General features: G+C 35.1%; 1 protein-coding gene across 2 annotated transcripts in view; it reads right to left on the bottom strand.

The window, feature by feature from the left end:
- Window positions 1-14,863, bottom strand: part of tmem65 (transmembrane protein 65) — a 58,623-nt gene that overhangs the window by 19,875 nt on the left and 23,885 nt on the right. For both annotated transcript variants that reach the window (XM_065246307.2, XM_065246308.2), the window contains 4 exons: window positions 13,655-13,699; window positions 10,282-10,349; window positions 8,845-8,899; window positions 1,607-1,649 (listed from right to left, as the gene is read on the bottom strand). In XM_065246307.2, the coding sequence (XP_065102379.1) occupies window positions 1,607-1,649; window positions 8,845-8,899; window positions 10,282-10,349; window positions 13,655-13,699 (211 nt within the window). The remainder of the gene's footprint in view (window positions 1-1,606; window positions 1,650-8,844; window positions 8,900-10,281; window positions 10,350-13,654; window positions 13,700-14,863) is intronic.

Here is a 14,863-nt window from a genome sequence, read left to right as displayed (position 1 = left end):
TCAGGTGATGATTATTGCTTCTCATTTGGGTCTTGATCATCCTGTCAGGGTTTATTTTAAGATAATAACTGGCTGATTGTACATATTACTCCATACTGAGCACAGGTGTCTGAACATCAGTTCAGCTGCCAAAAAACACTGAGTGAAATGTATTATTCAAATATCCGTCTGCTCAGAAAGTGGGTTAGATGTGTTTTGGAGTTTGGATTAACTAAACAAAACAACAAACTTTAAGGCTTAAAGGCTTACGCAATATACTGTATGGTTATCAAACAGCCGAAATTAAAATTATTGGTTGAATGGCTTCCAATCACAACATAAATATTTTTGCCATACATGTCATTTTCTGGTGACTTGAGAAAATTTAATTGGCCATAAATGTTTTTTACTGGCCATAAAACTGTATTGCTATCTACACCAACTAAACATATTTAAAGGTGCCAACGAATGCATTGATATAATTTGTTAAATTGTTTTCTGATATAGAAGGTATGTGGCTTTATTAAGTGTAAAAATATTCAAAAAACTTTTCTACAATTTCCATTTCCAACACTAGGATTTGTCCCCAGAATGAAATGGTCATTTGAAAGAGTCAAATGAATAATAATGTTGAGCCCTGCTCTGATTGGCTGTTTCACAGAGCTGCTCATTTCAGTCACTCTATGTGTGTAAACAGATCTTATGTTTGAGTCTGTATCAGACAAAGATACAGATTGTGAGGAATTTTCAATTGTTTGGAGATTGTTAATGGATGTTTTTGAGTGGTAAGTTTTTTTTTCAGTGTGGACCTGCAGAAAGTAACTGTAACGCCAATAGCAGAACTTCAGCCTATACGTTAGCATATAGCATTAACTAGCATATAACGATAAATCAGCAATCACAACTTTGTTTTTAGCATTGTAACAACATTGAAATTAATTGAATGTGTAATTTAATATTGGGGGTGTACATCTCGACTGTAACGCCACAGTTGGTGTTATGTGATTGGCCTGTTTTCCAGCAGTCTTTTGCGTGCAGAATGAGGAAACAAGCGTGTTTGAGGCTCATGATATGTCATTACCATGTACAGAACTCTTATTATTCATCTATGTCTACATAAATACAGTTTTACATTCGACGGCACATTTAAGTACCACTATGCAATAAAGTACTATGTGTATAAAGTGGGACAAGGAAAGATCGCCATTTTAAAAGAGGTTCAAATATATAATGTGTGTAAAAACTAGATGATTTTCATGTTAGGTAAGCATAATATACGTATCTAACATGGGATTTGTTTTATATTTTTTTAAGTTAACGGTACACCAAATTATGGCCTATGTGTATGAATACGTCAAAAGTATTTTGTTAGCTTTGTCAAGTTTTTACTCTATTAGCAAATGCTCTGTGTTTCAGGTACACAAACAGTATTGTGCCATTCATTCTCATCACTGTAATGAACCAAAACCCCACTGGTGCACACCACACACTTCTAAAGGACAGCGAGCAATAACTATAGGTCATAGTCTCCCAGCACTGTAGTTTGCTTTACAGCTAACAAAGTTAACAGTGGCTCAACCTCTCAGCTTGAGGAGAGGTTCAAGAATAATCTGAATTGAGCTCTTACCCGAGTCCAGCCAAGTCTGATACCAGGTTACCAAGAGCAGCAGCTGGAAAAAATGACAGAGACAAGATGGTAAAACAGATGCTTTATCAATTCCTTATTAGTAGAAATATTATAACATAGTTAAATGTATAACTCAGACAGGTAATTGATACAGCATTTGTCATGTCAACAATTAGTCTGAAAACTTCATAGGTTGATAGGTTTATAAGTCAAATGTACTCTGGCACTAAAGCTTGGAGTATGTTTATATGTGTACGCGAACGTATAAACACGGTCGAATGCTCAGTCTTACAAAGTATAGTTTATTGGACTTCTGATGTCGGAAATTGCTTCACACGCGTGAATTGTTTTTAATAAACACATCAATATTCCATTTCAATTTATAATTGTCAGTTTTAATTTCATGGGAACTTTAAATGACTAATCCTAAATATAATCTGCAATATTATTATGGTTTATTTTACTCATGGCCATCTGCTTTCTAAATATGATTTTTGGCAAAGGATCATATTTGAATAAATGTGTCCCCAAAACATCCCACATTAGAAAGTTTCTTTTTAAGAGCACAAGCACATTTTAACCAGTAAAAAGAGATTTCAATACAAAGCACTATTAGGGCATAGTTCGTAATCCTGTCTAAAAGCTTACTTTAGTTCATATTTCATTATATAAAAGATAACAAAAAGAGTGCATTACAATCTTTTATGGCTCAAAACAGCCCATTCTTCTATCAAACAGTGATAAACCGTAATGCATGGTGAGTGTGTGATGTCTCTATAGATTCACAAAATGTCCAGTGTCAGCCCATTTTCTGTGCATTTCACTTTAAAACCAAGTTTTAGTGTGCCACACTAAAAAAAAACAATAAAAGCTTTAGAGACTTTAGGCTTTTCAGAATTCAGTCTGTTATGACAAATCCTGTGATCCTGAAGGCTTGAGCTGGAGATACGTGACTAAACATCATGCTTTTTCACACACATGATCTGAGTGCATCAATCTCTGATTCAATGAGAATCAATAGAGAGACAGAGGAGAGACAGCATTGATTAGTCTCTCAAGTAAAGTCTGCTAACATAACAAAACTGAAATAGCTCTGCAGTAAACTGAACCTTCTCACAAGCTATTGCACAGTAGAAAGCGCATATGTCAAACATATTGACCCAGTAGGTTTTTGGCTTTTTGTATGAATGTGTTAGCCTCAATGACATCTACACTGAACAAAATTATGAATGCAACACTTTTGTATTTGCCGCCGTCTTCATGAGCTGACTACAAGGATCTAAGACTTTTTCTATGTACACAAAAGGACAATTTCTCTCAGATATTGGTCACAAATCTGTCTAAAGCTGTGGTGGTGAGCACTTTTCCTTTGCCGAAATAATCAATACACCTCACAGGCGTGGCATATCAAGATGCTGATTTGACAGCATGATTGCACAGGTGTGCCTCAATAAAAGGCCACTCTAAAATGTGCGGTTTTATCACACAGTACAATGCCACAGATGTCACAAGTTTTCAGGGACAACTGTGGCATTGTGAAATATTTGAGAGAAAGAGGCCTTTTGAAAGTCAAAATATTTGGGTTTAGCTCACGAAAAATGAGGGCAAAAATTGTTGCGTTTATATTTTGTTCAGTGTATAAAGCAGTGTGCTCCAAAATATTGATAAAATTCACATTTTGAAAACACAAGCATAAGACTTTTAGTCTCTCACTTCTGCCAATAGAGTCAATGGCCCTCATTTATCAAATTAACGTAAAAACCAGCATACATCAGAGCAAGAAAATTCGTTTGCGCCAACGCTCACATGCGATTCATTAAACTTTCGTATGCGACCAATTCCGATGCATGAATAATTTGAATAATATGTCCATATAAATGAAGCCTTGCCCCTAGAGTTTACTCTTTAAGGATATTAATATATATATATAGCATATTCTATAGTTAAATTTTTAGATAGTAGTGTTTTAGACTTATATATTAAAGCTGTGTATAGTAATTTTATAATCAAGTATTCTGCATTAATACATAAAATGAAAATAAATATCATGCTGTACATGTGAATTCCATTGCAGGTTTGCATAGGTAGAATTAGTAAATTAATAACAATTCATATAAATACGTTTAGCTTTCTTTTAAAAGCAGTCTTATATATTTCTGAGCTTGAATGGCTGTTTAAAGCTGTGAAAGTTGTTAAAGCTTGTTAAACTATAGTAATTGCTATAAATTTCACAATAGTAAATAGAATACTAAAGGTTTTTTAGCAGAAATCTCATATTCCATTTGTTAAACTAAAACAAAACACTCTTTCTAACCTTTTCTCATTATTCCTTTTCAGATAGGATACCAATCAAATAAAACATACATTCTAATGCTAACTCAAAACTTGCTTACACAAGGTGAAACTTGACGTGAGATATGATCGTATCTACTGCTCACGTCCATATTGATAAATGCCAAGTTTTGCGTAGAAACAACCGTATGCACAGTTTTATATCGTATGCTCGCTTGATAAATGAGGACTAATGATTTCTATTACATCATTCTGCACTTCAGCGTTTCATCAGATTCCAGGCTGTAAGGTAAACTAAACACTATTGGTTATTTGCAGTGATGGTAATAACGGCATTATAAGTAATCGGCGATACTAACGACGTTATTTTTTTCAGTAACGAGTAAACAAATAAATTACTGTTTCCCCCGTTATAACGCTGTTACCGTTACTGACATTAAAATGCTGCATGTACTATAATTGATCTCAGTGAAGCTATTTTAACCCGAGTAGGCTCTCATTCTCAGCCAGACAGGCAATGTTTTTCTAAGTGTGTGTGTGTGTGTGTTGGGACAACCACATAGCTGATGATGATTGGCTTAATTTCCATCTTTAGCCAACCAGAGGCAGAGTTCATACACAAGCACACGCACAGTCAGTCCGAGCAGTTTAAACGGTGTAAAAAACGTCTGAGCAGTGTTGCTAACTTTGTCGCTGGATTTACCAACTTTCTAGACCCCTTAAGCAACTTAATTTAAAAAGTCCTTGCGCTGCAGTCCGTCCAAGTCACACACACCCTCAACGACAGAGCAATGGCAAGTACTACAAGGTCAAAGGTATTTAAAATATTTGAACTTTTTTAAAGTAACGCAATAGTTAGTTTCCCTGGTAATTAGTTACTTTTATAATGATGTAACACAGTTACTAACTCATTTACTATTTCTGAGAAGTAACTATAACTAATTACTTTTTAAAGTAACTTTCCGAACACTGGTTATTTGATAAAAGGGGAGGGACCATTCAATTTGTCCCACCCTAACTTCCTGTTATAGTGGAAATGATGTCAACGTATCAAAGAAAGCTGCGTATTTTAAAATGTATATATGAAGAGTTTGGTTCAAAACACGATAAATGCCTTTTTTTTTTTTAATAAGTTAACACCAAAATCAGTATTGTATAAGGTCAGTATTAAAAAGTAAATTCTTAATTTTACGCAAAATGTTATTCTGTCATCTTTACTCCCTTTTTTCCCAAAACACAATAAATGCCACTCCTCCTTCTCTGCAGAATGCAACAAATCTGCTTAACCAATCACAGCGCACCATTCCACGCATTGTAAACAACAATTATACTTTTGATGGCATTGATAAACCTGTGGAGGTTTTCTGTGGCGGGTAAGAAACGCAACCCATCAACATCTAATAATTTACATGAGAGGCACTCGTGACTCGGGTGAAGGAAAAGTGCCAGCTGTTGCTTGTTCTCACAGGATAGCATCAAGCTTCTGTCATGCTAATACAATGACCCCAGAGGATCCTATGAAAAACTTTACATTATTTACTCGAAGTCAACGAAAATCGAGCAGGATATTTTTTTTACAGCTGATCGTGGTCAAAAAAAGTTCAGCGACGACGTCCCAATGATGACAGCAGCAATGACAGTGTTCTTAATATGACAAAGTAAGTGTTTTGATTAATGCCAAGATATTTTAATCAGTGTATATAACATGGCAAAGATGAATGCACATTTAGCATTTTGAAAAAAAACTTATTTATTGCATTTTGTGGAAAACATCAGTATATTTATAATAAATCAAATTATGGATTTTATTTTTTATGTTATTATAACTTAAAGATGCTATGTGAAAGTTTGTAACAGAAAATAGTGGTTTTCATCTTGTCACTTTCTTGGTATAGAAAACACATTTTTACTGAAATTAGTCAAAATGGATTTATTGCGTTTTGGAACCAAACTCTTCATTTACACTGTTATATGATTCAAATAGGTTTTTCCTTGTGCCAGATTTACTACCAGGTACTTACTACCAGATTTACTTCCAGTGGCAAAAAGTCTTTTGGCAATAAAATACTACTGTCAGGATTTACTAAAGACACGCAGTGAAGAAATATAGCTAAAAAGGCATGGACATAGTTATTTTTGCGACTGACCTTATTGCATATGCATTGCATTTGTATGAGTTTCCCTTTCAGACACAAAATAGGAGATTATTTAAATGAAGCACGTCTTAAATTGCAACAGTAAACCACCCGCGGATATTTACGCACTAATCTGTGGAGTTTTGGAATTGCCCTGTCACGCTAAATTGGTTTATTTTAGGGCTGTCCTCGACTAAGGATTTACATATTCGAATCAGATTTGTCGAATCTTTTCATAGTCGACCGATAGTCGAATCATCTATGTTTGTGTGCATGGGTTGGGAGGGGGCCAGACCAGGTACAAATTAATAACTTTTATTTTCTTTCACAAGCAGCACACACAAACAACTTTCTGATAAACTGACCAAAACTGTCTTTCAAGTGATGAACGAAGACAAAACTGACGATGCATTTATATTTTTTTAAGGTAAAATGTAAGGCAACATTTGTTTAATTATTCCTCATAACATTTTAAAGCCACGATCTACAGAACATCACACAAAAAACATTTTGATAACTAAACCTAAAAATATAATGTTACGTGCCCATCAAATAAAGTATGGATCAACATAACATATAAAAGACACAGAGATTCGATGACAGTTGAAGTGAATAATTTTAATTAAATAATGATATGCCTTGATTTAGGCAGAGCATGGGGGCAAGAATGAACATAAAAAAAAACAGAAAAACCCTTAGCCACACTATTTTATCAAAGGTGATCCTGCCTTGGAAACCTCTGCTAATTCAGTGTTTTTATTTAATTTGGAGATTAAGCGCGTCAAAGCAGTCATGACCAAAAAAAACGACAAATGAGAAATGACAAATAATTTGTGATTGTTACTGCAAATTATAAAAACTAAGCTTTATATACAATTCATAAAAACACTGAAATTAATGATTTTATAGACACTACGCGTTATTATTTAGCACAGAAATATCTGCTTGCATGCTTTCACTTTGATCATCTCCATTCACTTTAGATACAGAAACAACTTATGATATTATTTATTTCAGGAATCTCTTTTCTATCATTTGAAAGTGAACCCCGACAATAATATTAAATCACAAGAAAGACAGTTGTGTCAGGCATAAATACAGATATTTTGCAGATATTTTCCGTTTCATCACCGAAATTTAAAGTAACGGCTTACCTGTTTTGTAGTTTACTTTTGTACTTTTGACAAGATAACCACAATGTTTTAAATACATTTTAAAAACTTATACCCGTCGAAAACCACCGTTTTTTTAATGTTTTAGTTTGATGAACTTCTAAATATGAGACGAAGAGCACCTAGCACGTTCGGCTAAATTACATGCGCAAGCATGGCCAGCACGCAATAGCGCAACATCGAAACAACGAAAAGCTATCCAAAATTTACAGACTTAAATTAGATCAGAATTTACGTTTATAATAAATACATTTTTTTACATAAAATAAGGTCAGAAGTAACAAAGTGCAGAACAAATATGTGCAAAATGCCTCAAGTGCACGGAAACAAAACACAAGCCAAATAGATAAATCAGATAACCCAAAGTGATTTATAAATAAAATAAAATGAAGAAATTATTAAAAGAATGAAAGTATAGCCAGAATTACCAGCTTTTTCTTTTAAATGTAGAAACAAAGAGGCAATGGTTTATTAACATATAAACCTCTTATGGATGTGTAGCCCCGTCACAGGGGTTGTTGGATTTATTAACGCATTTTAAAAATATTTATTGAAAGCTGATACTTCACATATTATTTGCAGAATTATAATAATATGCTGTATATTAATATATTGTGAGAAAGCTGTTATATGTGAAATCAGATTTGTGCACAGTGCACCATATACGGCCAAAATTAAAGGATCCTCATTTCATAACACATCTGCGACGATTCGACTGTGAGATTGGTAGTCGAATCAAGCTTCTCCTATCGATGCATCGAATCTTCGACTATTCGGGGTCACCCCTAGTTTATTTAGACTAAACCATGTCTTAATTAGTTTAGAAATGCTATGTTCACAGCTTTTAAATCTACTTTCCAATCATGCTAGGCATTTTTATTATTAGTGATGTCATAATTCATGGCAAAAGTGCAGGTTCTCCGAGTCATCACTGGACAGAACACAAGCTAATTAGATTTTCAATTGTCCAATTGGATGCCAAATATAAAAGAAAATTGAAGCAAACCAGGACACGGAGGGCTGGGCTGACAGTAGTTAGTGGGTAGTGTTATATATCAACAGCGGTTTTAGGGGTTGTTAGCAGAGCTCCTAGGATTTTCTGCAAAGCTGAGCTCACAAACATAAACAAAGAGGTAGATTTACAACAGATGACCAAGTAGTAAATTCAACAGCCTTGCTTTTTCTCTCAGTCTGATATGAAACAGGAATTTTTTCATAAATCATGTTCCTCTGCTATTCATTACCTTTGGTTTATGCCACAGAAAACTAAAACAGAACATTAAAACTTTCTTATTATACATGTTATGAATTATGGGAAATCCTGTTGGGTGTCATGATTTTTTTAATGTATTCATGAAGATATATCATATATATTGTTTTGGAATTCAAGAGAGCCTTTGCAAAATAATAAATCAATAAAACAATATAAAAAGCAACAGGCATGTGGCAGGAACAGGAAGATTGCGGTATGTGTCAATATTCATTCATCTTTCATTCTCTTCCTCACTTTCTGTGTTTGGCTGCCGGCCCACCTTCAAGATGAACCTGCAGCTGGTTGATCCCAGTGAACATTACAAAATCCACATATCACTAAAACTGTTCAATCATGCAGAAAAAGTCATGTCATACAATCACTTACCAGCCATGGTTGAGATGCCCAGTATGACTCCTATGGATAATTCAATCTGGGTGCCCTGCACAGAAAGCCATTAAACATTTAGTTTCCATTCCAGACAGATATCTGGCTGCCAGAACACAGGGTACATTTCAGCCACAGTCGGGGCTATTTTTAGGTTTTGGGTTTCTACATGACCATACACTAAGGCTTTATTATTCAAGCCAGGAATCTAATTAAAGACAGTCTAAAGTGACATAGTTTGTTTTGTGTATGATTGTATTTAGGTTTAATGTGGCTGTCCACATTTTTTTTCATAGTTTAATCTTTCGTGAGCTGTTTGAAACATTAAAAGGAGGACAACAGAGGCCAGGTTAAAGGTGTAAACTAATTAACTATAATCTCAGCTCTCTGTTCCTGACCTTTAAACTAAGTTCACATAAGTAGTAGTTAAAGAGATAAAGTTCACCCAAAAATGAAAATTCTGTCATCTTTTTCTCATTCTCATGTTGTTGTATGAATTTCCTTTATTTCTGATGAACACAAAATAAAATATTTTGATAAATAATGGTAAGCACACAGCTGATTGTAACCATTGACTTCCATCATATTTTTTTTCCTACTATTGAAGTCAATGGTTACAATCAGCTATTGTGATAAATGACAAAAATATATTTTAATAAATGATGATACACACACAGCTGATTGTAACCATTCACTTCCATAGTAGGAAAAACAAATGGGATGGAAGTCAAATCAGCTGTGTGCTTACCCTCATTTATTATAATATTTTCTTTTGTGTTCATCAGAAAAAAATGAAATTTAGCCAGATTTAAACAACATGAGGATGAGAAAATAACAGAATTTTTATTTTTGGGTGAACTTTATCCCTTTAAAGGTCAGTCTCAAGGTAAGATTTCATATTGTTTTTTACTTTTCCAATCAGCTTCAGTTAAGGAAAACTTAACCGTGGGTTCACACCAGCTGCGTTTGAGGCGTCAAATTCGCATCTACCGCGTCTAGTTTGCCGCCTGAACATTGTGAGTTTACTTGCTTCATTTGAGGTAAAAGGCACACGTGAAATTCTAGTCATCGAGACATTCAAGCGGAAATTCGGGTCATGGGAGGGGCTTCTGCAACTCCGCTCGCTTCTTGTAATCACGTCACTACTAGAGCAAGCTCCTGATTGGTTAACGTGGCACGTTTTTGCGCCAAGGTTCAAATTTTTCAACTGGTGCGTTTGCCGAGGCAATGAGGCAGAATCGCGTCTACTGCGCCGCACTAAAAGCATAATTCGCGCCGCAAAATACCTCATTTGCGCAGCGAGACCTCCGTCAAAGCGTCTTCACATTGACTTAACATTGAAATCACTCGCGCTTGTTCGCCTCTACCGCGACTGGTGTGAACGTAGCAGTAGAGTTAATTAATTGAATAACTGAATTGAAAATTGAAGAAACTTACTGCAACTATCATGATGGCATTATCCAAGAAACCAAACCCAACGAATGGTATGGCATTATGGAGCAGCACTGAAATAATAAAACAAAGCATGTGTTTAAAAGACATTAGAAGACAATCATAAAGACAAACATACAACATTACTTTCTCTGAATTTATTTTCTTAAAATCAAACTGAATGCATTTAAGCAAAATGCTGTGTATATCCATGTGATCCTTTATCATCAGTGAAATAACTTCAGGCTTTTCGTAAGTGTGTTCAGTATTACTGGGTTGTGAAATACAAAAACAGTAATAAAGCCACGAGAAGCCATTACATACAGCCATTTTAGCAAATAAAGGATGTAGGCAACATATTTTTTTTAATGATGAACAAAATAAACATCTGCCAAGTAATGTTCAAGTATGTTTATGACTGCCAGCTACTGTAGCAACTTGCCAAATTAACAAAGTACAGTATGTGTGTATACAGATGTGTTTATCAGCTACTCTTTACCTTTAAAAGAAGTGCCTTTAAAGATGCATTGCAATTAATGTCACATAGTGTAGGCTACTCTAAAAATAGGCAGGCATGTAAAAAAACGCTGGGTCATTTTCAACCAAGCGTTGGATCAGAAAAGGACAAACACCAACCCATTGGGTAAAATTAGCCCAGAAAATGTTTATCTTTGACCCGACTATGGGTTAAAACAACCAAGCATTTTGGGGTTGAAACAAACCAGATTATATTACAACCCAACAGGTTGGGTTCTTCCCTTTTCAACCCAATGCTGGGTTAAAATTAATTTTACTGTAAATTTTTATTAAGTTGCAGCAGTCGACTGGTATAATCTGTTTTTTTAATAGTTAAAGGAGAATTTTACATTTGTGCATTTGGTATATTTTTAATACAAAGCACTTATGATCACTGTGCATTACAAGCTATACATTTCTATCAGTATGTGCCTCCCAGGGATCAAACCCATGACCTTTAAATTGCTAACATAATATCTATGAATTGAGCTACAGGATTACTTTTCCTCTTCATTTAATAGAACACAATACATTGACTTTTCTCCTAATGGCATACAGGAAGTTACTAAAACCGCACAAATATTGACCACATCCTTCTATCAACAGACTTCAGATCTGTGGTGTGGTTTAGTTTAATTTAGTAGTACTGCAATATTCTCATGATATATTTTAGAGGTGTAATGATTCACACTGCTCACGGTTTGATTCGTATCATGGTTTTACGATGACGTTTCGGTGCGGTTCGGTCCTGGCAATGTTCAGAAATACATTCTACTGACAAATCAACAGAACACTTATTTTTGTCACTTAAAAACATCTGAGCGTTCCCATAAACAAAGTGCATTTCATTGTTTTTCACCAGATGAGCAGATTAAAACACTGCTTTATGTTTTAGGCATTTATGTGTGTAACACAGAGCTTTCCATTTTATAATCCAAAATGTAATCCGCCGTCGTAATACATCATCACGTCAAAAGGTCACGGAAGACGTATGCGAAACTACGCCCCAGTGTTTACAAAAGAGGACCGTTCTGATGTTGTTCTATGTCGAATGATACTAATAAATGTATTTGTGTCAGTTTATTGTTTAAAATGGTCCGCAAATGTGCGTTTCATATATGTAACACGTAACCTTTTTACGTCACTACGCAATTACGTGATGTCGCGCTGGCTCGTCACACAGCCGGAGGAAGACGAGAAGTTGTGGTTTAAAAGTGCATATTTTTATTGCAAAAAAATGACAACCGTTTCGCTAGATAAGACCCTTAATGCCTCGTTTGAGATAGTTAGACTCCTTTGACACTGCATTTTTAAACTGCATTAAAACTTTTAAGTGTTGGGGTCCATTAAAGTCCATTAAAATGAGAAAAATCCTGGAATGTTTTCCTCAAAAAACATAATTTCTTCTCAACTGAACAAAGAAAGACATCAACATTTTGGATGACATGGTGGTGAGTAAATTATCTGGATTTTTTGAAAATGAACTAATCCTTTAAGTACACTATACATAAAACTACTGTTTATTATAAGGACTTGTTTACCACATATTTTTGTATACTGTAATTCAAACTTCTTTTTACCATACAATTTTTGTTCACAAGTCCCAGAAACAGATTATGTGACTCATGAAAATTTTAGACAAGTGAAAGTGTGATGAGACTGAGCTCAGTGCTGACTCACACAGTCATAGTTTATATGATAAAGCAACACATATCAGACCTACAGTCTAAGCACAGGCACTACACTTCTGAACAATGGTAAGCACAAATTTAAAAAATAGCAAATTATTCCAAATCTTCAACATAAATAAATGTTTAACACTATTGAGTCTTGTTCTTTACTGAAAATCACATAAAATATCACTTAATTTCAAAAATGCTCTCTTCTTGCAAGCTCATGCAAAGCATGCTGGGAACTGGAACCGCAAACTTCAGGCGGACGGTGACTGTGAGCACTTTGGTTGCTACTATATGCTACTTCTGCTTTGTTTATCAGTCGCCGAAAATGTGCCGCTTGGTTGTTGTGATATTTGTCCCGGCCCTCCTTCACTGTGATTGGACGGCCGAGTGAGAAGTGACATTGACACTTCTCAGCGCTAAAAAAATGCCAGCTGTTGGTGTTTTTGAAAAACGCGGCACTTCAATTGGAAACAATTGAAAATATACGCCGGCCGCCGGTGTAAATACCTTAGTGAACACCCCCCTAAAGAACCTTTAATGAAACAGAAGATTCTTTAGATGTTATAGTTTCTTTATGGAACCATTCGGCCAAAAATGGTTAATCTATGGCATCGTGAAACACCTTTAGTTTTAAGAGTATAAGCTGCTTTGAATAAAAGCGTCTGACAAATGCATAAATGAAAACATAAAATTCAAATATGATTGTATCATAACCCAGATATGTAATGGTAATGTGAATATCATATAACCAGGTCCCTGCTGATCTCTGGATCTATTTTTAGCCTATAATAGACAGACTTTTGGAGTCTGGTTCTGTGGGCAGAAATCCTTCACTTATCATAATGTCATGATGGTGCTGAGGTGAACGATGAGGTGGTCTCTAAGAAACAGCCAAGTATCCCAGTAACAGTTTTGCATTCTTTCCATCAGAGACACACACAACGTTGCATAGCAGCGTTATGATGACGTGTAAGGTCAAATATGCAGGGGTGTGTGCGGTGATGAATCACTGTAGAAGTAATTCTGCTCTTTTATTCTGTGCACTCAGATCTTCATAAGATTTATCCTCATTGAAAAAAAGGAGAAATCATCCTGACTGAAGTCTGTCAGCGAACAGCAATTTCATAAAAGGTGTCTTTGTGATGCATACGTGTGCATATGCTGACACAAATATAATAACTTACCATATCTTAGCTGTGCAGCTGTCGGCGGTGACACCTCTAGTTGCTCTGTAAGAAAAGATAAAGTGCATGTCAGCAATAAGAAATGAAAGGACGTCATTTTTTTTTTATTATAAGGAGGGGAGGTAGGACCTCACACTTATTCCTGGACATGACAGCGGAGAATATGAATAAGTTTGCTTTGACGTCAGCAAGATCTACATAATGACATGCACACCACATGAGTCCAAACAAACCAAAGCTGAGCTCAGAGCATCAATGACGTGGCCTGAATTTTCGAACCAGGAATCAATGTCACAAAGTTATAAAATCTTATAAGGAATAGGGCACCCAAACATTGAATTTCTGACGTTTTTTCACCACCATGCCTTATGTGACCTTCATCTGTAAAATACAAATGAAGATGTTACCCAAAGTGTCCAAACTGTTTTTCTAAACAAGCATAAATGTAATATGCAAAAGGATGATTAAGATTCAGCGCTATGGAACATGGGACAATTTTAATGAATACAAACATCAATTTAGGTTCTGCTCCAAGCACAAAGCTATTGCATGGCTTTAAAAAACTTCAATTATAGCGTACAAGTTGTTTTGATAGACTACTTTAGTGTTTGAGTTTGACATCCCCTACAATTTTTTTTGGAAGAAATAAAGTCATTTAGAAACATGATGACAGAAATATTTTATCTTTGGCTGAACTATTCCACTAAATAGCTATGCAGAAAAACAGATGTTATTATGCTGATTTACATGTAAAGTGAATAGGTTACTGATTGTACTATTGTTATTGAAAAATCAAAATAGCTTGACTCAACATAGGGCTGTGATGATTAATCGTGATTTATACTAATAATGCCTGTCTGATATCGATTCTGAATCACAAAGGTGATATTATGCACAGTTCTTTCATGTATTATGGCTGTTTGATCAGTAGAAACTCCTTATCAATCTAAAAATCACTGTTAGTTTGAGTCGTTTATAACATGCATTTGAAAAAACGACACTCGTCAAACATAATCATTATACATATTCTTTATCATTATAAAGATACCTGAAAAAGTTTGATGAGAAGCGATATAAATATGCTTAAAGGCATTTTTCTGGAGCTGTGTGTGTAAATAATGTTATTTCTTCTGCGGCGCATATTGAGTTCTGCACGAGAGCGCCCTCTGGCTTTTGGATGTAGCAGCATTTCACCGCAATTTATTGGGA

The sequence above is a fragment of the Paramisgurnus dabryanus genome, chromosome 13 (assembly GCF_030506205.2).
Source record: "Paramisgurnus dabryanus chromosome 13, PD_genome_1.1, whole genome shotgun sequence".
Classification (NCBI taxonomy): Eukaryota; Metazoa; Chordata; class Actinopteri; order Cypriniformes; family Cobitidae; genus Paramisgurnus; species Paramisgurnus dabryanus.
This window is presented reverse-complemented; position numbering and strand designations above follow the sequence as displayed.